Source organism: Poecilia reticulata, chromosome 1 (assembly GCF_904066995.2).
Source record: "Poecilia reticulata chromosome 1, P_reticulata-male-v2, whole genome shotgun sequence".
Taxonomy (NCBI): domain Eukaryota; kingdom Metazoa; phylum Chordata; class Actinopteri; order Cyprinodontiformes; family Poeciliidae; genus Poecilia; species Poecilia reticulata.
The window spans coordinates 24,263,307-24,287,205 of record NC_088830.1 but is presented as its reverse complement, the minus strand read 5'-3'; the positions used below and the strand labels follow the sequence as shown (position 1 = coordinate 24,287,205).

At 40.5% G+C, this 23,899-nt stretch overlaps 2 protein-coding genes across 3 annotated transcripts in view; one reads left to right on the top strand and one right to left on the bottom strand.

Moving 5' to 3' along the window:
* Positions 1 to 9,351, top strand: part of tnrc6c2 (trinucleotide repeat containing adaptor 6C2) — a 58,224-nt gene extending 48,873 nt beyond the window's left edge. For both annotated transcript variants that reach the window (XM_008414836.2, XM_008414846.2), the window contains 3 exons: positions 62 to 135; positions 248 to 387; positions 2,044 to 9,351. In XM_008414836.2, the coding sequence (XP_008413058.1) occupies positions 62 to 135; positions 248 to 387; positions 2,044 to 2,398 (569 nt within the window). In that variant the 3' untranslated portion in view covers positions 2,399 to 9,351. The remainder of the gene's footprint in view (positions 1 to 61; positions 136 to 247; positions 388 to 2,043) is intronic.
* A 237-nt stretch (positions 9,352 to 9,588) lies between these two features.
* On the bottom strand, positions 9,589 to 23,854 carry cd7al (cd7 antigen-like). Its single transcript, XM_008414859.3, has 5 exons — positions 17,921 to 23,854; positions 16,586 to 16,939; positions 14,430 to 14,789; positions 12,209 to 12,318; positions 9,589 to 11,742 (listed from the first exon to the last, which is right to left on the bottom strand). The coding sequence occupies exons 1-5, from the start codon at positions 17,979 to 17,981 to the stop codon at positions 11,527 to 11,529; spliced, it is 1,101 nt and encodes a 366-aa protein (XP_008413081.2). The 5' UTR covers positions 17,982 to 23,854; the 3' UTR covers positions 9,589 to 11,526.
* Between the last annotated feature and the right edge of the window lie 45 nt (positions 23,855 to 23,899).

The window sequence follows — 23,899 nt, the reverse complement described above, 5'->3', positions numbered from 1 at the left end:
AATTTCAACTAAAATGCTCTCTGAGTAGCCGCGGTTGAAGAACTGAGTGCTTCTGTTGCAGAGGGAACCACATGGAGCACCGACAGCTCCAACCGGACCAGCAGCTGGCTGGTGCTGAGGAATCTCACCCCACAGGTACGTTTCTGCTCTTACATCCTCTGTCTGAGGTAGAGCTGTAAACGAACTGAAATATCTGCAATAAAATCCTCTTTTTTTTGTTTGTTTTTTGTTTTCTTATGTGTGTCAGATCGATGGCTCAACTCTGAGGACCCTGTGCATGCAGCACGGTCCCCTGATCACATTCCATCTCAACCTGACTCAGGGGAACGCTGTGGTGCGCTACAGCTCCAAGGACGAGGCCGCCAAGGCCCAGAAGTCCCTGCACATGTAAGCTTCCTTCAGTCTGCAGCGTTGGCGGGCACTGAGAACCGCTCTGTTACAGCTGCCTGTCTCAGATAACAGGAAGGCAGTTGGAGAGAGGATGTACATTTCCTCAATTTAAAGTACTTGAACATTTTTTTGTGTCATAACTTTGAAATTTGGTGTGTTTTGGGAGATTTCATGTTACAGATCAACAGAAAACATTGCATAATTGTGGCCCATTTACTCTCGCACCCTTAAATGAAATGTAGTGCAGCCTCTTACCTTCAGAGGTCAGAGAGCATAAATCAGAAAGTTGTTCAAGACCTCCATGGTAACTCTAGAGGAGCTGCAGATCCACTGCTCAGGTGGAAGAATCTGTCAACACTCAATAAATCTGGCCTTTATCAAAGCTCTACTGCTGGGGGGGAGGGGATCCACAGTTTCTGTAGGGCACACGGCAAAGATCCTCTGGTCAAATAGAATTAAAATCCAACTTTTTTTGCTGGCAGAATGCTTTCCATGGCAGAAAACTAGCTTCACATTACATTAAAGCATCATCCTCACAGCAAACTGTGGTAGTGGCAGCATCATTCTGTGAGTTGATGGTAAGCTAAACACAACTCTACCCTGACAGAAAACCAGTTAAAGGCTGACATGTTTAGGATAATGACCATAAACATACAGACATCTAAGAATATTTACGTTAAAATGGCTCAGTCAAAGTCCAAACTTAGATCCCATTGAGAACCTTCAGCAAGATGTGAAAAATGATCTCTATAGATGCTTTCCACCCAATCTGACTGAGGTTGAGAGTTTTTCAAAGAATTTGCAAAACTATATATATATATATATCCTTATGTCTAGGAAGCTGGTAGAGGAATAACCCCCAAAAGACTTGGAGCACAAAGTGATTTGACAAAATATTCACTCAGGAGGGGGTGAATATAATTTGTTTGAAAACAGTTCAGAATTGTGTGCTGCGTTGTGGTGTTCCGTCAAACAAAACCCAAAAAAATACATTAAAGTCTGCGGTTGTCATGTGAACAAAAAGGGGAAAAAGTTCAGTGGCTTTTTGAAAGCTTCTGTAAAACAGAGAAATTCACTCGCCTCACCATTCCCTCTGCATGTTTTCTGAATGAGTCAAGCTGCTGGAACAGAGAAAAGAAAATAAGGATGTCTTGAGTGAGACCTCATGTTGTTGCCGTCATCTTGGTGTTTTCCCATGTTTGAAGCACTTCATCTTTTCCATTCTGACCAGCCGTCAATGTTTCTATTAGTGACAGTCACATGAAAGAGGAGCGGGAGGGAAGTCATGCTGCTATCAGGTGCACTTTCATACAAGTGAATTTTGTAACAGCTCACACTTTGGAAATTGAAGAAAAGACCCCACTCTAGTTATTTAGTTCTCAAGAAAAATGATTCTGTTTGTAGTTTTCCAGGAAACAAAACAACCATTACTGCAGCATATTTCAGCAAAATCAATCAGGAATGAAGTTGAAATGATATGAGATTAAAGACGTTATGTTACAACTTTGTTCTCATGATACTACAATTCTGATATTGTGACATTATTCTCTGAATTTTATCTTTCTAATTTTCTTAGCGTGTCCCTAATACTCCATCATAATTTTTGATGCTTCTATGTCCACTAGTAATTTTATGTTTTTTTTGTGCTGGAAGGTGTGTGCTCGGAAACACCACAATCCTGGCGGAGTTCGCCGGGGAGGAGGACGTCAACCGCTTCTTTGCACAAGGCCAGTCGCTGGGGGCGACCACCACGAGCTGGCACGCCAACCCAGGAAGCAATCAAAATCGGATGGGCGGGGCCTCCCAATCCCACTCGATTGGCCAGTGGAGCAGTGGCGGCGGCGGCGGTGGGAGCAAGGCCAGCGGGAGCGACCTGCTGTGGGGCGGAGTCCCCCAGTACTCCAGCCTGTGGGGGCCGCCCAACGGAGAGGACGCCCGCGTGATCGGGAGCCCCACCCCCATTAACACCCTGCTGCCTGGAGATCTGCTGAGCGGAGAGTCCATGTAGTGGGCGACGCCACGATACCCAATCAGCGCCCTCTTGTGTCAGCTTGCTGGTGGGGGATCGGATCAGAAGCGAAAGAAAAGTCCAAAACAGAAAAAAAAAAATGGTTGAAATGAGCAAGAGCAAAACCCAAGCAAATCATGTGGCGATAATCAGTATCAAGTGAAACTGTTTCAAACTGTGAATTGTAAATCAGAAAGCTGAGGGTCCCTGACAAAGACTGCAGACCCCCGATGCCTCTGCTTTACCCCGGTCCTCTTTCTGTTTCATTAATCTATTTTTATTTTTATTTTTGTCTCCGTTTAGTATTTTCCAGAAACAAACTGGATTTCAGTTTCAGCGTCTAAAACTGGAAATGGTCACAACAAAAACCCCTTGTAGGTGTTTTTTTTTTTTCTCTCAAGTTTTTCCAGAAGTATACACAACATTTTGCGCAAAGTGTTTTTTAGAAGAAGCAATCAAAGCTGCCACCTGAGACTTTTTTCTTTTTTTTTTTAAATGAACAAACAAATGAAAATCCTCCCAAAATAACACTGAAACCAACCATTCCCAGCGTATCCATGGCCAATGATGTTGTTCAAAGACCTTTACTTGTTTTGTGGATGTTTGTTTCTCAGCACTAATATTAGCCTTAAGTGCTCTCTGGCCCAGGACCTTCCCAAGCCACCTGATTTTATTCTTATTTTTGTGTTTTTTTTTTGTAAGTGAAGAATTAGCTGAAATCTTGCACAGTTCACCTCTGAGCCAACGAGCGGTCCAGGAGGCGGCGAAGAGCTCCGGACCGCCTGACTGGCACTACCAATCATCCGCTCAGATCCTTGAACTCGTCTCAAACGTAGGGTTTGCACAAGCTGTAGACTTTTTACGTGCAAAACCCTGCCGTTTCTTATTTTCCTCTCTTGTTGTTGTCATTTATCACAAGATATAAGCTGCGAGAAGATTAAAGCCGTGAACCTTGCTGCGCGCGTGACGTCCGGTTGGATCTAATCATCACCTGAAGCCTGGACCCCAGTCGCTTACTGGTGCTTTTCGTCGAATCTTTTTATTTGCTCCGTTTGTCGCCGATCTGCCGATTTTCTTTTTTTTTTCTTTTTCAGAGGACAAACAGAAAAAGAAACCCCTCAGTTTTACTTCGACGTGACAGTTACATTGTGCAATATACACCATCAACCTTTCTTCCGTCCATGCTCCATACGGAGCCGGGTTGTTTTTTTTTTTGTTTGTTTGTTTTATTTTCTTTTATGATTGTTGCTGATTTCAGCAAAAGACTTTGGAACTTCAAAACCCTCCCACCCCACTACTTTTTGAGAAAAAAAAAACAATTGATTCCTTTCCAGGCCTCCAATCCCTGCAAAGCTGTTGGGGGTATAAAAGCAAAAACTCTAAAGCAAAGAAGGAGGAGGAAGAGGAGCTGCAAACTGTACTGAAAGAACTGTAGAACGATGCACACTTCCTCTCTGCTCGCCACAGCCACACCCAACACAGACTGAAACCGCAGCGGGATTGGATGCTTCTGGTTACCTTGGCACAATACCAAATTAGAGGTGGAGGGTGGGAAGGCGGTTCCTAATGCAGTAGACCTACGAGTGTTCCTTGCGTTTGGTACTGTACAAAGAGTCTTGAGAAGAGACTTGAGACTTTTATAAATTCAAAGGGTTTGAGCATAGCACTTATGAAGAGCAAATCGCTTCAACTGCAATCCAATAAATCAAGAAGACGAAAAAAAAAAAAAAACCTGAGAGAGAGCAGCAGAAACTTTGCAAGCCTCCTGCTCCTCTACGTACTGTATCGATTCCATGGAAACGTGTCGGCCGCCGTTCCTCCGTTAGCAGGATGAAGGGAAGCGCGACTCACTCTGAGGCGAAGAAATGGTGGGGGGAGAGGGACAAAATAAAAAAAAACTGAACGGTTTTTAAAGTGAATATCACTGTTACTCCAAAATCATTAGCCTTGTTCTGGTCCGGAGGCACGAGACTCCAGCTGTCAGTCGAGAAGGAGCGGAGTGGATCCGGGATGCGGGGGGTGTGTGTGGGGTGAGTGTCCACTGAGTGCCTAACCCTAACCTCCTCCTGGGCTCCTCAAAGACTGGCCAATCACGGCTCTCTCTCTCTCTCTCTCTCTCTCTCTCTCTCTCTCTCTCTCTCTCTCTCTCTTTCTCTCTGCCACACATCTCCAACCGGGAGCAGGAAGTTGGGGTCGTCCCGCCGTCTCCTCTGCCTCTCAGTCCTTTTACACAAAGATCACTTTAGCTGGAAGATGTAAGAGTCATATTCCTGGAATTTTTTGCCAGTGTACTTTGTATTGTTTGGAGACGACCTTTGTTTTTGTTTAATGTGTGTGTGTGTGTTTGTTTTATGATTAGTCTACATGCAGTGGTCTACACGATACCTGGCTGCTGAACTAGCCCTTCACTGTTCATATGCAGAAACACTTTGGTCGGAGGTGCCTCTGTACGCTCATCCTGTGTATTGAATGCAAAACGAGGATCAATACTACAGACCGTTAATGATTGTGTTGAACTGCTCGTGCTTTTTTTGTTTTCGACAGTATTCGTTAGTACTTCCAGGTAGTAATCTCGACGTGTAAAAGTTAAGGTAATCTCAGACGCGGGGGATGCAGGTGCGTGCCGCTCCGAGCTGCTGCTTCTCACCCTCTGCCCGGCTGCTACCCTGTAACCTCCTCCTCATCCTCATCCTCAACCAGACCCAGTAGCTCTCCCCTGACCAACTGACCCTCCTATATATTTCTATGCAAAAAGAATACTAGAAAAGAGGCGGAAGGGGGGGAAGGGGAGCCAAAAGTAACGTTTTTTTTCTCCCTCCCCCCGTTGAGCTCCCTGTCGACATGTCAAACCGGCTGCCGCCTCCGTCGATTTTTTTTTTTTTTCTCTCCGTGCTGAAGACGTCCGTCCAGCCGAATCTCAGGGTAGGGGAGTTGATGTTTGCAAGTATGAGACGCAGCTCTCCGTATATAAATATATATAAAAAACATAAAATAAACTAGAGCTGACGCCTCCAGTAAATGCTATTAGTGCACATGAAAGTTGCCAATGTATTGTGCCAATATGAATTAGCTGTGTCATACTGTATCTCTTATCTGTATTGGAGGAGCTTTTGCAGAGGGTGCAGAAGGCAGGAGCAGCACAAGAGTGGCAGCATCCCCCCCCCTCATCCTCTGAGACGTTTGTTTAGTTTTTAAATGTTTTTTTTTTTTTGTTGTTGGTTTTTATTTTCGGGGAAGGCCCCATGCTAAGGAGAAAAATCTTTACTCAGTTTAGGGGCTCCAGTTTGCTACAGTGCACAGTTGATGATGGGTAATCCCGGGTACATATTTTTTTAAAAACCAAAAATGAAAAAATTGCATTTTAACGTCATTTTTATGAAGTTTGACATAAAAATCTTAAAAAATGCTTAAAAAATCTAAATGGTTTAAAAAAAAATTAAAAAAAAAGGAAAAAAAAAGAAGAAAATCTATGATATGTTAAAGCTCTGCACTTCTAGCTGAAACTTATCCGGGTCGCCAGCCTCCACCGCCGCCATCCTGAAGGGGTGGACGCAGCGGCCGGGGCGCCGTTTTGTGGATGCTGTATTTATCTCGTGTTTGTGTTTGTGTCCCGCTCAAAGCGGGGCCCCCGCTGAACTGTACATTTCCACACACACACACACAGACGGCTTCGGGCCTCAGCCTCGCTCTCTCTTCCTCTGCAGCTACAGGAAGAGAGAGGCACATTTCAAGAGGTACAGTCTTAAGAAAATGGCAAACAAAAAAAAAATCTCTTAAAAATGATTTGAAATTAAGAAACGAGAGAAAAGGCTACCTTTCAGGACTTGGAGTCCTGCAGCACACAAGCAAAAATCACTATTGCCTGTTTCTATAACTGCCTTGATCCCAGCTCAGACAGCCGAGGAGCTCCCAGCGTTCCGTACTGACCGGAGAACCCCGACAGCGACGGGGCTTTTCCCATGCTGCACCAGCACCGAGAGCCTCTCCTCTCCTCACCTCTCTAGATACCACAACTAATGTATTCACATTCATGTACACAGTGGCGGTTTTCGATGTGGGCAGCTGCCCAGGGCGGCGATGGAAACGGGGCGTCTGAGGACCGGATTAAGTCGTCTAAATCCATCAGTTGTCACCTTAGCAGGTTTTCTGTTGCTTTTCCGTTGCGTGTTGACCAGGCGTTCCCTGTTGGAGATGAGGACAGGCAGGACTCTGCTCATTTCCTGCGCTCTAATTGGTCAGGAGGCAACGGAAGGAGGGGGCGAGACCATACATGCAAGAACCGCAACTGTATGCATATATATACACACACACACATATATATAAATGTATATTCCAACATGTGGTATCACCTCTTCAAACTTCTTGGATCGTAAACTCTGAGACTTTTGTTGTCCTGAAAGGTCCTGGTTTATTACAGCCGATAAAGAGCAATATGTATTCTCCCCGCAAATAAGGGATAGAAAGGAAAAGGTTTGGGGTCGAGTGGAAGCTGATACTTGATTGATTGAAAGCGACGTTAGATATGCACGTTCTGGTTTTGGAGGCGTACCACAGCACGCTTTGTGTGTGTGTGTCTGTGATTTGCCTATGTTTTTTAAAAAGCCCGACCCGAAGCACCTGCTAATTTGCATATTTTACCCTGTTAAATCGCAGACATATCAAAACTACAAAAAAAAAGTTATTTAACGAAATACTTGAATCATGGAGCGCCAATAACAATGTGAAGTCAGTAATTTTTATTTCTTTTCTGTCCAGCTGACAGGTACATATATGGGCTTTTTTTTTTGTAGAGAATATCAGATATGTATTGCATTAGGTTACCGATTTGGAAAAGAAAGAAAACTCATCTCAGATGTTTGTATGAATGTGTGCTCTAAAAACTGTGTACTCGGCACATGGCCTGCTGTTATGTTCAATTCTGTTATGTTTTGTGTTTTTTTTTTTGGTCTAATTCATTCTGATTATCTTCTAATGTTGCACTGAGTGTCTTCTGCCCCTCGCTCGGCTAATCGTGGGTAAACGCGTCTAAGGGCAAAGGGGCGATGGCGACAATTCACGTGTACATGTTTACTCAAGGACTTTTATTTTTGATCCTTTTTGCTCCTTCCCTGTTCTATCTGTAAAAAAATTATCTACCTTATAGTGGCTTTTATTGTGAGATAATCCCATTTGAGGATTATCGTGGAGTATTGCACCATTTCGTTTCAGTTACGTAAAAAAAAAAATGTAGCAAAAAACACAAAAAGGAAAATGTTCAAAAAAAATTATAAAACCTTTTAAAAAAAAAAAATGGAAGAAGGAAACAAGCTAACTGTGGCCATAGATAGCTGTAGAAGGACTAGTAATCCAGAAGTGAACTTGTCAGAGAAATGTAAAGGGATAAAAGCATGGGAGGCGAGTTTGTTACGACTCATTTCAGAGGTGCCTATCTTTTCTTTGTTTTTGCAAAAAGCCACCTGTCGTTTACAACAAGCATGTCATTTTGTCTGAAGCTCAAGAAAACAGGACTCTACAACAGGAATGTTCTTCAAAAGGACGAAGCTAATCTTCCATCAAATACGGACATGAAAATCTTGCGGAACGAAGGTTTGACGCTACTTCAAAACTCTGGGATCGATCAGTGTTTGTGTCGTATTTAAGAAAAAAAAAAAAGAAAGAAAATAGTTTAAGTTCTCTTTTTTGGTGACTATCTCTCTGTACGTGTATTGAGTTGTGATTTGATGTTTCCTGTAATACCGCGACAACAGTTCGCTCACTTTATTGCACACTTGATAGAAAAAAGAAAAAAAACACAAACAAAAAAAAGAAAAGAAAAGATGTGGATTTTTTTTTTTTGTCTCAGGAAGGCCAGGGTTCCAGATCCAAAACCTCATCAGTTCTGCGTTTTAATGGTAGTGTGGTGAAAAACTAAAGGAACTGACAACTATTCTACTCCAAGCAATCACTAAAGTTTTATTAGTTCAAACCACAAAAGAAAAAAAAAAAAAAGTTTTTTAGAAATTAAATGTTTACCAAATAAGACTGAGAATCAATTTTTTTTTTTTTTTTTGGGTGAAAAGTGGAGCGCTTTACATGTGAAATCCAAGTAGAAATTGCTTTACATCGGAACAATGATCAGTTGTTTGTTTTTTTTTAAATTACAAAATGGATTTTTCTTTTTCTTTCATGACCTTTTATTTTCCATTCGGTTTTTTCGGGAGCATGGTGCAAGCCATTTTTATTTCCCCCTCTTCTTTTAGTAATCTCTCCTGTCTGTTGTAGAACATGTTTGTTCCTGTGACTAAGATGACGTTTCCTCCCATGTAACAGGGGGTTTTTAAGTGGAGGGATGAAGGTGGTTGTAAAAGGATTCTGATCTATGCACAAGTGGGAGGGACTAGTCCAATCACCCGCAGATGTACTGCAGGTGATGGTCAACCAAGACTCTGGGCTTCGGGGTTTGATGTTTTGGGGTTATTGGTTTGGTTTTTCTTTTTGTTATTTTTTTTTGTTTTTTTTCCTCGTCTTTCATCTCCTCCCTCCCCGCAAAACCCCGTCTTTATCTAATGTTTAAGCAAAACGTTACATTGCGTCATCATGCTGTGTAATCCTTAACCAATGAGCGCTTATCTTTCTGCTAAAGCACTGTGGGTTGTACTGAAAAAAGCCCATGACTTTTAAGGCTGTCTGTTTTTTAGGGAGAGGTGGGAGGGTCAGGGTGGGATGTGGGGACTTTGCCTTTGCCTTTCTCTTCTTCACTTTGGGGGAAAAAGAAAAAAAACAAACAAAAAAAAAACATTACGGAAAAATGTCTGTACATTTAATGCAAAGTTGTGGCTTTTAATGTTGTTCTTTTTTTCTCCTCATAGAATGTGATTGTTAAAAACATGCATTGGAAAAAAAAACAATGTTTCCATGAATTATGGAGCTTCTTTCAGACTATATTAATAAAATACACATTTTCTCGTCTGTTACTAGTTGTCTTGTCTTTTTCTTTTACAAAAATGTGGAAGAAAGTATATCACAGTGGTGTAGAAAAGTTTTTGACCATTTTTAGGTTTGTTCTGTTTTTATTGCTAAACGTCTTCACTCAGTGGTGTTCCACATTTTCTGTCATGTGGGCCAAAATGTATTATATTTTTTTTAGGAACTGTATCTGTAATTTGTTTATTGCCTTATTTTTAATAAGGCCGACATGCCAAAGCCTTGAGTTTTGGATCTACAAAGAAAAGGTATAAAAGATTTTTGTCAATTTTCAGCAATAACAGGATTTGGGTCACTCTTTCTTTAAAATCATTGTCATATATATATAACTACTTTTAAGAAATAATTAAGCAGATTCAGAGATTTTCTAGCACCAGTCAACTTTTGAGTTAAAGTCACTCCGTATGTGATGTGGTCATATTTGTTTTAAATACTTTGTGTTGTGCCTAACATTTTCTGTTTGGATAAGATTTTTTTTTACTGGTAATAAACTTGCAGTTCCAACATTATTGCAGTTTTACAGGAGTTGTGCGTAACTGAGCTGAACTAAACTGGCCCTGCAGCCTGGTCTGGGTGGACAGCAGCTTTCCCCCCCTCAGGTCATCAAACGTTTCTAGGTGTGGAGGTGTGACAACAAATGAAAATGAAATCCCACAAGTTTGAACTTTATCGAGCTTTTTGTTTCAACACTTTTAATGAAATACAAGAAAAAACAACATTATGAAGGAATGACATTGAGTTGTTTTATATATATATACAGTCCAATAAAAAAATATTTGCCCCCTTCCAGATTTTTGTTACCTGTAAATGTTTCACATCATCAAAGGATAAACTGACTAGATAAAAAAAAATATATATATATATATATATATATATATATATATATAAAATTGTCCAACAGTAATTTCATTCAATATTAAGTGGGAAAAAGTAGTTAAATATAAAACTTGACTTGCAACCATGAAATATTTACAATAACAGACGAGTCTCTTTACATCTCTCTGCCAGCTGTTCTTAGGAGCGACATTATAATTCGGCCACAGAAACATCCTGTTGTGGCTCATTCCCTGTCATCCCAATTAGATTCAAGAGTAGACTTTGACTAGGCCAGTCCAAAACCTTTCAAGTTTTGGGGTATTTTTAGACATTCAGTGCAGGACTGGCCTCTTGCTGCTTGACCCAAACAGGATCAGCTAAAGGAGTTGCTGTTCTGTGATAAGATCAGAAGCTGAATTTATTTTTGCATCAACTGCACTGGGTCATCCAGCTCCTAAAGAAGAAATCATCTCCAGACTCACACCATGCTTGTTGGAGGGTGTGATGTTTTTTTTGTTTGTTTTTTAAAAACAGCCTTTATTTAGCAGTGGTTAGACAGGAAGGTGGGTAGCGACTCGAACCTGACGTCTGCGTTGAGGACCAAGGTCTCCATATGTGGGTTGTGCTTCACCACCGCGCCACCACAGCACCCTGAGTGAGTGAGTGACGTTTTTTGGGTTTATTTCCTGAAATAGTGCATTAGTTTTATTCCAAATGTTACAAGAAAAACGTTCTACGTCGTCTCCACAGAATATTTTACCAGATTTACCGAGATGTTGTTCTACGCTCTTTTTCACCTCCTGGGTCAGTTGCCATGACGCCCTGGAGTCATTTATGTAGGCTGGCTGCTGTTGTTTCACTCATTTGTGGACATTTCTCCAACGCCTTAGAAACGACTTTGTGACCTTTTCACTTTGCTCCTCATCTGTTTTGAACATTTCTTCGCGACTGTTGCGTTTGCTTTTTGAGATCATTAGGCCTCCTTCCTGTTGTTGGACAGGTGCTCTTTAGATGATTTCTTGATTCTAAATGTGTAGCCGTAATGAGGTCAGCGGCATGTGAAACCTTCCAAAAATATGTGGTCAATAAGACCGAATTCAACATTTAAGAAAAACGGGCCAATTCATTTGCATTTTGTAGTTACTCAACTTCTCTTATTTATTTGATGCTCTGAAACATTCAAATGCGGCAAAATCAGAAGAAGTCTGCGAGGGGAATGTGATTTTTTTTTTTTTCTTCTTGTTTGAAAGGCCACAAAAAAAAAGAATCTTCTGATAGTCTATAGACAGATGTGAAAGAGTTCTGGAAATTTCATAAAGTTTTGGGTCATCCTATTCTGATCTGACATGTCATTTCTCAGAATCCCTCCTGGGAAAGAGAGCCCCACTCGGGCTCTCATAATGGTTCCCAGGGCTGGCCCTCTTCAACGGGCAGTTTTTGTACTCGGAGGATTCGACTTCCTGCAGACGGTGAGCGGGCAGTTTTCGGCTGGGAGTCTGCACCCCGATCATCTCCTCGTAGATGGGCGCCTGAGAGTGTGACCTGGCACCCTGGCGGGTTTTACCCTGAACACCATCGAGACAAGACAGGAAAAAAATTTTTTTTTTTAAATCAGTGAGCTGAGAAAACGCTGTAAATACGAAATCTCGATTTCCTGTGTCAAAATCAAAGTTTGTCATTCTCAGACCAGACGGCGTCTTGTTGATGTTGGCCCCGAAACTCCCTTAAATCCCACAAGCAAAAGTTGGGAAACAGATTTTTTTTTCTTTTTTTTTTCAGTAACCCTAAGAATCAACTAATATGTCGAAACTAATGACTGCAGTTACATTTCTGTTGGTGCTAAACTTGAAGAAAAACATGCTGACAACTTGCAGCCAAACTTATGAAACCGCTGCGGTTTTTGTGGCGAGCTGGAGAGGAACTCCTCTGGCACGCTCTCGGCTTGCAGGTGCTGATTGTCGGGCCCCCCGACCCCACCCCGTTTGAGCGCGGTGTCAAAAGAAGCAGAACAAAACCTACGAGACCACTCACTTTACACACCGCCACACATCCAACGAGGAGCAGGAGGAGGAAGAGGACGCCCACGGCTCCTGACAAGGCGAAGAGCAGCGCGGGGTAGCTGGAGCAGCCGCACCTATCGCCTGCAGAGACACACACACACACACACACACACAGAGAATGACGATAAATAGAAGTGATGGTTTGAGATAAACAACACACGATAACAAAAGGAGCGCAATAACAGCCCATCTATGACGGCCGAGAAGCAGAAACCACAGATTTCCTTCCTACTCGGGCTGCAGTTTGAATGTATTTTCATATTTGATAAGAGGCGACAGCAGCCATTGTTGAGAGCAGGAGTATTAATAAAGATGAAAAGATTAAGAGCAATAACCGTTCCTAGAAACCCGCATGTGATCAAGAGACGCTCACCTGTTGGTAGGAGATAAAAAGGAAAAAGAAAAAAAAAAAAACACAAGAGGAACGACTTTATGAATGTTTTTCTACAGCCGGATTCTAATACCTGTCAGCCGATTGAGTGAAAATGGAACGGAAGATTTCCGTACATTTATTTTTTTTGTCCCCCAAAAAAGAAGCAACACTGAAAACATTGACAGCGCCTTGTAAAAGTATTCACAGCCCCTGAGCTTCTGCACTTTTCAGCCTTTTAGAACCACGAGGTTGAAGTTGCATTAAAACGGTACGTAGAATATCTATAATCTGCAAATAGACATTTCTTTCCCCCTCAGTCCAGGTAAATTAAACTGGTTTAGAGCCACAAATGTTACACAACCTGATAAAAAAAAAATTTTTTAAACAAGACTATTTATATAATTTTGCTAAACACCTGCTCAATAAAATATTTCAATGAACCACAATTTTATTTCTGGTTTTTAGGTTTTTAAATAGCAAAAAATGTAAAAAATCTTCAGTCGAATGTTGTTATTTATGGAACCTGATGTGAAGAAAGTGAATGGTTTCTAAACTAATAAGGAAAATAGATCTAATGAATCTGAAGAACTGATACTGTCTGAAAATTCATTTCAGCTATTCCATTTCATTATTTTAATGCAAAAAAAATGTACATTTTATATTGATTGTTCTTATTAAATATTATTATTATTCTGACACGATTCAATTTACCTATACTTACAGCCACCCCTGTGTTTAGTGATTTGCATTAAATAACTCATGAAAATCTCAGATAAACTGTTAACTCGGCTGCAGTCTCTTTTTGGGCATATTTCCTGTTGAGCAAATGAGACATTATTTTTCAGATATTTGTAGTCATGGTCAAATGTTTTCATGAGACAGACATTGTGGTTTGAAAAGTCGTTACTTCAGGGTTTTTTTTTTTTTAGAATAAGTCCGGGGGGGTTTTTAGATTAATATGCAGGTTTTACACATGAAAGGTCACAAATAGTCTTATTAGCTTAAAAGATGTTGTTGACAAAAATCCTTTACACTTGTTCTTTTTTTTTTTTTTTTTTTAGTCATGGGACTAAATGATCAGCTTCATAAGAAAACAGAAAAACAATTGACAACCAGTTGCCAAGATGATCTTCTTGGTTAGAAACTTCAAACAAGTGGTTTCAACAGAAAAGACTTCAAGTTTTCCTGTTATTAGCTTGTTGAAAACTTAGAAACGTTATAAGCGGTAATGAATCATGCGGCCCTGCTGTGTTTCCACATGCACCATGCTGATAAACTGGGCTCACTGAGCAAAATTAGTTCTTTACTTTTGATGTGCAAACGTCCAGATGGAGACGATTGAACCACAGTTTTCCCCAAATTCAAAATTTCAACGTTTCCACAGCCAAAATCCCAACACCAGAAATAGTGTTAGGAATTCCTTGTCGAGAACAAATTGGAAGCATAAAGAGAGCAAAGACAATAAAACAAATTTAGTTGCTGTAGGGTTTCTGTCACATTCCTGGAAATAAAAATAAAAAATGCATATATACATGTTAATTCATGTTTTTTTTTGGTGATAATTCATTTTGCAGGGGCGTTTCCTTAATCATGAGACAGCTCGAAGCTGATGTACGATGTGTTTGTTTCCAATTTGTGTTCTTGATTTCACATATTTTCAAATAAAACAAGTGGAAGGAGCTGAGGTGAGGCAGTGGATGCACTGGGAGAGCATTTGGTCAAATGAAGAGGTGTGCTAGTTGAAGCCGGAAGCGTCCTGACACGTTGAGAACGGAGCCTGCACACATTCGGTCACAGCTCAGCCTGTGATGTCACCCACCTTGCACGGAAATAAAGAACACTTGACCCCTAAGACTGGTGCTGCTGTCGGGCCGGCCGCGCAGCAGCAGCTGGCAGCTGTAGAGGGCGCTGTCCTCGGGCTGGAGCCCCAGCAGCGTCACGTTGAAGGTGATGCCGCCCGGACCGGGCGCAGACGACAGCCGGACTCCCTCAGCGGGGAGCAGGGAGGTGTGGCGCCGTTGGGAGTGGTAGGCCACCTCCACGGGGGCTCGGCCCCTTTGCCTGTTCAGAACCACGCCTTCCACAGCCGAGCCTTCGCTATTTGGGGTGAAACAGGGAAGCACAGCGGAACCTCCGGTGCAGGTCTGGATCAGGTCCAGGTCCACGGAGCTCGGAGCATCTCCGGGGAGAAAAGGGAATTAAAAATGGCTGCGACATCGTGGACGTGATCACTTAAAGAAGACGATCATACGGAGTCTAATGTCTGTCAGAGTGATTTATAGTGACACATTTTAGACAGGAGAGCACACAAAAAAACACGGTTCATTACATTTTCGGGAAACGTCAGTCAAAGGTGAACATGAGACGTTAACATTTTCAGAAAATAGTTGGACAGTAAAGAACCCAATGGAGATTTCGGTTCTCTTAATGAACATGGACACGTTGGGGCTGGGTGAATGCTAAACGTGTAGCTCAATGTGAACTTTAACCTATTCGTCACAGGAACTGAATGAGAAACTTTAATGTTTCCAATTAGCAGACGTTGGTGAAAACGTGGAGTCCTCTAACTCAGCCGCTATGGGCCACTGCGGTGGTGGAGGTTAGAGTTTAGCCCTTCAGCTCCACATGCAGACGTTCTGCGTGTGTCCAGGTTTAAAACAACGCCGCATTCGACCAGCGAAAACTGAAAACGGTCCCAGTTTGAACACCGCTCTCCAGTGAGCAGTTTCTATACACTAATATAGACACTTTGATACTTAGACCAAAACAAGTCCACTTTTAAGATGACTTTGGCTCTAATTACACAAGTTAAGTGATTAGCTAACGATATGCGTCAGTCAGAAACTGAAACCACCAGATTGAGACATTTTAAGCAGGAAAGAATATTGGCTTGAGGCCAGTAGAGCAGAACTTGAGTAAAGTGAGAGGTCATATATGGTACATTTTTTTAAATCCCCCTACATCTTTGCATAGTTTCGTTAAGTCTGATTACCTTTGTGTGAATCTACGCACTTCCATTAACATTTCACCTTGCTGCTGGTACAACTGAAGAATAATGGAGAATATTTCTAGCTTCCTGATATGTTAAGGATCAGATAGTTTGCTGTTGATTACTAGATCTTTATTAGGTTTTTTTTTTTTAAAATCATTTTTACATGAGATAATCCTAAAATTATAAGAGACAGAATTAAGTAACATTCAAAAGGTTCAGCGTTTCTGCAGAGGAAGAGAACACTGTCCTTTCTTATGTCTTAATAATACTCATCAGTGACTTTCAGAGCTTGTATGGTCACCGATATGAATAAATGAAATTTAAAGAAATGAAAGCTCTCATCATATGTCCCTGAATATTGTTAGTTTGTTTAGATTTATATAAAACGAAGAGTTTTGTTTTAATTTCATCCATACTTTAAACAGTCACCAACCTCTTAAAACCTGATCCTCTGTGTGCCAAAGACATTTTTTGCACACTGGTGGTCAAGGATCGTTTTGAATATATTCAACTCAGAATATATTCAAAGTGTTTTCTTCTCTTACTCAAATAAAAATGACTGAGGAGAAATGTACCTCTTGCAGTAGCAACAGCAAAAGTTCAGCAGTTTAAGTCAGGTCATCATATTGGAGAGGGTCGGATACGTTTGTAATCGTTTATGATAAAACAAAAAAAAAAATCAATCTCTTGGGTTTTGCTGTTTTTGTTTGGAAAAATCTCTTGGTAAAATATATAAAGTTAACTATTTTATCCTGCTTAACTTAGCGTTTGACTGTTTTAGATTTCATGGATCAGAATAGTTTTCTTCCTCCTTGTCCCTTCAAAGGCCTCTGCACACCCTTACGACTGTCCATCTGTGAGAAGAGGAAAGCCGAGTGGTCTCTCTGGAAGTTTCACTTCCTCACTACTTCCTGTCTCCCAAGTCGTGTGCGGAGAAACGAGAGAGAGAAAGAAAGAAGAAGAAGAAAAAAAAAGAGACTCACGAGGGCTGACTTGGAGGAAGACTTCGGTGTTGCCCTGGATCTTTTCATCCTCTGCGCCAATTCTCTCCACCATGAACTCGCAGGTGTAGCGGTCTGTGTCGGCGGCCCCGAGCTGGGAGATGGTCACATTGACGGAGAAATCGCTCGGGTCTCCGCTGACGCTCACTCGGCCTTTGAAGGACTCGTTGACGGAGGCGTCGCTCTTGGTGTACTTGAAGAAGACGTCTACGGGACGGAGCCAGCTGCGCCTCAGGTAGAGGCCGTAGGGCGGCTGACCCATCGGCTTCATGTCGCAGCGGACGACCGCCGACTCTCCCTCCAGCCGCTCCACGAACGAAACATCGCCGCAAAAAACTTGAGAAATCACATAAAGCGCCACAATTTAAATTCTTACCCTCTGTTTGATACAAAGTATTTGTTTAACTTCTGGTTTAAAAGGGGGGGGGAGGGAAGAAAAATGCTTTACTACAAAAAAGAACTGCAGTCTTGAATCAAAAGTAGTCTTCCATGACTTTTAAACATTTGGTTAAAACCTCCTACAAAAAAAGTAACGCTGACAGTTTTTTTTTTTTCCAGATGTGAAAATGAGTTATTTGTCTTAAGAGGGTTAATGTGATAACTTTTATCACAATATGTCTCATCTTTGGCGTGGCGGGTCTTCTACAACCTAGAAGCACATTTAAGACACGAAAAGCTAGATACTAGATAAAACCAATATGTTAAAGCTGGTCGTGCTTTCACTGTATTCTCTGTTCAGCTGTGTGTTTTTCTGGGTCAGTGAGCCCTCAAAGCGCCCAGAGGCAGTAATAAAGCAAATGTGTTGTCTGTTTGGGAAAAGCCGGGGATCGAACCCGCGACGCTAAACCCAACATCTGAAATGCCTGTTTGTTTTCCCTCCAGCGTATACATATGCGTTTTTTCTAGCCCCCCCCTATAACGTCCACACACTTGCCAAATGTAATAAATTTCTATATAAATTTCTATATAAAATAATGTGTATTTAATATACAGGTTTAGCGATTAATTTGAAGGTTTAGCGATTTAGCGATTAATTTAAAAACATTGGATGACGCTTTTTCATTTACAAGTAAGGTTTGTGTTTTGTTGGCGTATTATAAGAGTCACCAAAAATGCACTTACATTTTGTTATTTCACATCAAAAGAATTTTGAATCACTTTTAAAAGTCAGAAAGAAAAATTAACCCCTCAGTGAGTTTTTTTCCTCATTTCCCACCACGTCCACATTCAATCCACTGACATTATGGTTTTTTCACGTTAAAAAGAAAGTTGCTTGAATGAGTACACCTGGAACTTGAAAAGCAGAACCAAACTTACCAAAACCAGCAAGAGTGATTACCACAGTCCACAGACAAGCGAGGTACCGGATCCCAGTCATTTTCAATGCCACCGACACTAAAACCGATGCTGAAGATAGACAATGATGCAAACCATGACAACACAGGCTACATGCCGACGATTCAGACTGATATGGCAAAGGTTTGGGTAACCGTAAGTGAAACCAAGAAGAACCCAATGTAGCTCCACCTTCTAACCTCAAGGCCTGTGCAAGAGGAAACACACACTAACACACACAATATAGCTTCTGTCAAAAGAGATATCTTAACAAGAATCTGTCTTTTCATCCAGTGACTGTCAGAAATTGGAAAGAAAAATGTTGAGGGATATCAGACATTATCGGGCCTTTTTGGTTTTTAAAGCGATTTCACTTATCTTCCCATAAATTTGCGCACGATTCTTCAAAATTCGCATCAATTGCTTCACTTCTTCAAAAACCATTGTGTTAATTATTTGAATATTCCAGAGGAAGCAATGCTGACTATCCATCTGTGAACAGGATGTTTTCAGCTGTGCTTCTGAGTGATAAGTTGCGTCATCGTGCATTCGCTCCATATCTATCCAAACATGAAGACTTTTACACTCGCACAAACATACAAATATGTAGAAGTACGTTCTTCTCTGTCCCTTTCTTGTTGGCTTCACTGTTGCATCATCAGCCCAAGTCTGTTAGGTGAGCACCGAGAAGAACTAGCACTTTTGTTGTTTTCTCCTGAAATCTACAATCATTTCCTTCATTTTGTTTCTATTGACGTCAAGGTGATCGTTTCCATCATCTCTGTAGGGAGTTTTTTTTTTTTTGCTTGTTTGTTTATTTCTGACACATCTGATGACTGAAGAGTCTTCTGAGTAATTTCTGTTGATGACAGGGTTCTTGTCTTATACTGAAAGTCTGAGGTGTACAGAGTGAACAGTAATAGTAAAGAGTACAGCCCCCCTGTGGTGAAAGCCAGTTTAGCCACACAACCCTTCAGTCTCGCAGATTTTGGTCATTTTGTCAGCAGGATATTGATTGTTCAGGCCTCCACCTGTGTCTTCGGGAGTCTCTGACTTAATAAATCAAGCTGAATTTTTGTTGAATGCAGAGGAGAACTCAAAGAACAAGATCCTCATGGGGTTGCCTGCTTTGTCCAGATGTTGGTGGGTTTCTTGATGTGAATCTATGGTGACATGTCCAACTCCAGGGTGCTAAGAAAACAGCAGGAGGTCCTGAAAGGTGCGTATTTACTGACTCAGGTGGGCCAACAGGAGTCTCTCGAGGATCTGGGATGTTATAGGGCAAAAGGTCTATTGTTGTTAATGACAGACGGATGAGTTTTCTTTGGTCCCAAAACCAGGCAGGATGTCTTCTATAGCAATGGATCCTTCTCCTCTAATTTTGTATTGAAGCTGTTTTCATATAGTACTCAATATTTCAGTGTCTCCCTTGTTTAGCAATTCCTTCAGGTCACTGGTGATCCAGGGTTGTTAGGCATAGATAAATGGACGATTTCAAAAAGTTAACAAACCCCAGAGGCAGTTTGAAAGTTTTCATGCAATGTAACAGTTTCACAGTAAAGGTTTAGTAGAGCATTTCCCCTTTAAGAATGAGGACAAAGCTCAAATTCTGGTATTGAAAACGTGACTCATTTCAGGTTCTGCGTTGTGCAAGTTCACTCTCAAGAACTGACTAAATTCAGTTCACCAAGGCTACAACCAAATTCACAATTTTATTCACATTTGCTGTTAATAAAGAGTCGTCTAACATTCTGAACCAAATAAATCGCCTACTTTTAAAATTTTGAATTAACTGTGACAACACCCAGGTAGTATTACTGCCAGGCCACTAGAATAAAAGAGTTACTTAAGCAGAAGTTGTCTGAAATGGCCTAAAAGATCTGAGAAATGAAACATGCCCTGATCTAAAATTTCACAACAGGTGAGAAAGAAGTCACAGACCTCCATCTTCCTGGAAACGGCTACAGAGCCATTTGTAAGGTCAGTGAATCAGTGAGGTTCATTTTTCCACAAAGAAAAACGTGGAGCAACGATGATCCTTTTCTCCTTAAAATATATCAAGCATTTTATATTTAACACTACCTATGAATGCACACGTTTATGTCCATTCATGGGTAGTAAAAAAAAACAATTAGTACAATCCAGTTTTTTTTCTAATCAATCCATACTCCCCTGAATTGTTTTATACGTCTCCCTGCTTCAGCACACCTTATTTGATTAGCATGCTTTTAGATTTGTTTTGTATTTTAAGAGTTGTCCTCCTTCTATGCCTCAGTATTTACGTAATGAAGCCCTTTTGGTGTCGAGCAGCAAATTTCTTTCAACACTGTAAAATCTCCGCTGGCCGCTAGGTGGTGCTCTAGTTTGTATAAAACCCAAGCATGCAGCTGTGACGGGAATCCCAGTGGATTTTCGCTCTCAGCTGCATTCCTGTAAATTAAGAATGACAAATGGCAGGAGAGCAATGCAAATATTTTCATTTATTGAGCATCATAATACTACACAGTTACGTCACATTTCATTTAAACACCACAGTAGTTCCAAAAAGACAACTGGTCTATACAGGACAGAATGAAATTCTATTTGAACAGACAAGATAGTTTATACATGTAGGGAATATACACTGCTCAAAAAAATAAAATAAAATAAAGGGAACACTTAAGTGTTCCCTTTATTTTTTTGAGCAGTGTATATTTACAAAAAAGAAAAAACAAAAAAACCCAGATGAGCATTGAAGAAACTAAATGAAAAATGCTATACTTCTGACCTCAACGCCCTCAAATATATTGATAAAACAACTTATCTTCATCTAGTGGTGTCTTGGCATGGCGTTGATGCATTTACTTCTCATTTCTGTCAGTAGTACTGGTTGTACTGAAAGTCAATTTTCTTAAAATAAAAAACTGATTAATCTAAATACTAAAAAAATTATTTTGTCCACTATATGTCAAACTTATCCTTCAATAAAGCCATCGTCTCGCAATCCAGAAAAAGGACATTTAATTAAAAAACCTGGAGGCTCAAATAAGAGACTCCAAAATGGAGAAATCCCATTTTATTTTAGGCTTTAACCTGAAGACAAAGCCTCTTTGGAAACCCATGTGTTCACTGCAGTAATGTACAGTTCTCAGAGGATTGAGGGAGGATTTCTAAATGTTAGTTTGATGCAAGAAAACATTTGGCAACTTGTCTTGACATTTATCCTGTTGCAGCAAGAGATTGTGGAATTTGCATGACTTAATTAACTAGAGCATTCAATAAAGCCACATAACCATTAACTTATGACACCACTTGAGAATTTAAGGGAAGCCGATTTGTTGTTTCAATAAGTACCCAGCTTTTCTTCCTACTTACCGTGCCAGTTGTCATCAGAGCAGAGGCCAAGCGTGTACTTCCGGGTCATTCTTCATGATTTTAATACATCAAATAAAAATGTGGACTTCTTTATATTAATCACAAATCACTTCGATGAAACAGAGCCTTGCGTCTAGCTGTATGGGAAAGTCTCACACTATAATCAACATCAGGTACTTACAGGATTTAACTGACCGGTCATGCCAGCTGACTGGGTTTTAAGGCTGAAAAGCTCATATGGATGGGCTAGACAAAAACAAATACAAAGCAGTAAGTGATCTGGCCAGAGGAACATGTGCGCAACACTAAAATGCCTCAAAGTATTGAATTACTCAAACTGGTGTTCCCGTTGCCTTAGTTGTTCTCCGCTGTTTTCTGTAGAATAATGTTAACACAGGATCAAACGGCACACAGCGGGCGACTTTGAGACACTGAAAGACGCTGAGACACAAAACCGCCCAACAATAAAGACGGGCGCTGTGGCAAAGATCAGTCCGGAAGACGCTTCTATAGATATGTGGTGGCATTTATTGTGGTCTCTGGGTTATCAACGCCATGTGCCGAGATAATCTTGTGAAATTTACCTTCTGTCAAAGTGACTTTTGCTGACGATATCCAAATAAGACATCTACTGAATATATGAAGGACCACAGAACTAATGAAAATGCAAACAACATAAAAACAGCATGTTTTTTTAAAAATTTATTCCAAAAATCTATGCCACGTTTTTATATTGGTCTTTAACTCAGACCGACTGTATTGTTGGGTGTGTTTTGTATTGCTACCATTGGAGCAATCATGCATGCTTGAGTGCTGGTATGCAAAATCAGTTAGTAGAATAAAATTAAACTACTTTCCATTAGATCAGGTGTTTATTTGGAACCAAATTACCCAGCCTCCTTGGTGGGCTCCATGTCCAAATGATCTGGGTGCATTAAATCATACTGTTTTACAAAGCCTTCCAAAAGTATTCACACTAGAACTTTTCCACATTACCACATATTTTAGTGTATTTTAACTGAAATATTAGGTAATAAGGGCCCAAGTCCAATCCTCAAGGCCTACTTCCAGATGAATCACTGCTTCTAAACAGCTGAATCAAATCAAATCTCCAACACAGTCAGGTGCATTGGAGGAGAAAGGCAGCTAAAAGTTCAAGGAAGGTAGAACTGGAGGACCAGATCTGAGCCCTTGTGCAATAAACCAACACAAAGTAGCACATATTTATAGAGAAAAGGGGATAGGGTCTATGGTCTTTCTCAATTATCTTTAGTGATAATCGAAATATAGTTTAATTCAAATTTTAAAAATACTTTTGATCCCAAAGGGAAATTAAATGTTGTAACTCATAAATCCAAAATTCTCCAGTTATTGTAGATGCTATTGTATTAGTACAACCAATCACTTTCAATAGTTAATCTAAAGTGTAACTGGATTACACTTTTGCGTAATTCAATCCCAGTAAAAATCCAGATATTCACTGAAAGCCTCAGGTTTGTTAACGAACGTTAACTCAACATCAACTGAGAAAACGGACCGTTTATGAAACATCCCAAGCTTTCAACATCTGTCAGATCTCTGCGCAATCCATCATCCGAGATGCTTTCCTCAGTAGCTGACAGGTTGGGCAAGCGGAAAATCATCAATCAGAGAAGCAGCCAAGAGGCCCAGGGTAACTCTGGAGGAGCTGCAGCGATTCAAAGCTCTGGTGGGAATCATCTCTCAAGAGAATGAATAGTTGTTCACTCCGGGAAACGGACTTTTCTCAAAGAAGCAAGATGAAAGGCATGGTCAAAAGAAAGCTTTGGGGAGATTGCACAGCAAACATGAAGTGCTGTGATCACATGGGGTAAAAAAAAAAAAAAAAAGGTTATTTTTTGATCCATGCGCAAAAAGGTGCAAAGAAGTGTCACACACACACACACACACTCTAACTTGACTCTACGGGCAATTTAGAGTAGTCAGTTACCTGAATAGTCATGTGTTAAACACAGTGCCTTATCAGAACCCAGAAATCCATGGGATAAGGTGTAAACTCCATGCAACAAGAACCTTGGACAAGATTCAAACCCAGGATCTTCTTAGTGTTATGCAGCAACGCATAGCACCCATGTTTAAATAATCCAAAATCCAGACATAAATCTAATTAAGAATCTGTGGCGAAACTTAAAAAAAAAAAAAGTTCAGATCCTCTTCATCCAGTTTGATTTAGCTAGATTTCCAACAAAAGGCAAAAATGTTAGTCTCCAAATGTAAAAGACATTTCCAAAGAATTATTTTTTTTAAAAAAAGCTAAAAAATCATGTATAACTTTCTTTCCACTTTACTATTATCTGCTACTTTGTGTTGGTCCATCTTATTAAATTCAATGACGTATGTCGTAATGTGACAAAATGCAGAAAAATTCACAAAACACGGAAGGAAAAAAAAAAAATCACTTTTGGACAATGCTGTATGTAAACATCCTATTTAAAACAATGGCAGGTGGATGACGTGAAAACAACCAAATTAAAAAACAGACATAAAACGCTAAAAAAAAAAATAAAAAAAAAAAAGGAAAACTTTGTTGTTTGGATAAAATCCTCACCATTCAGCAGAGCCATTAGA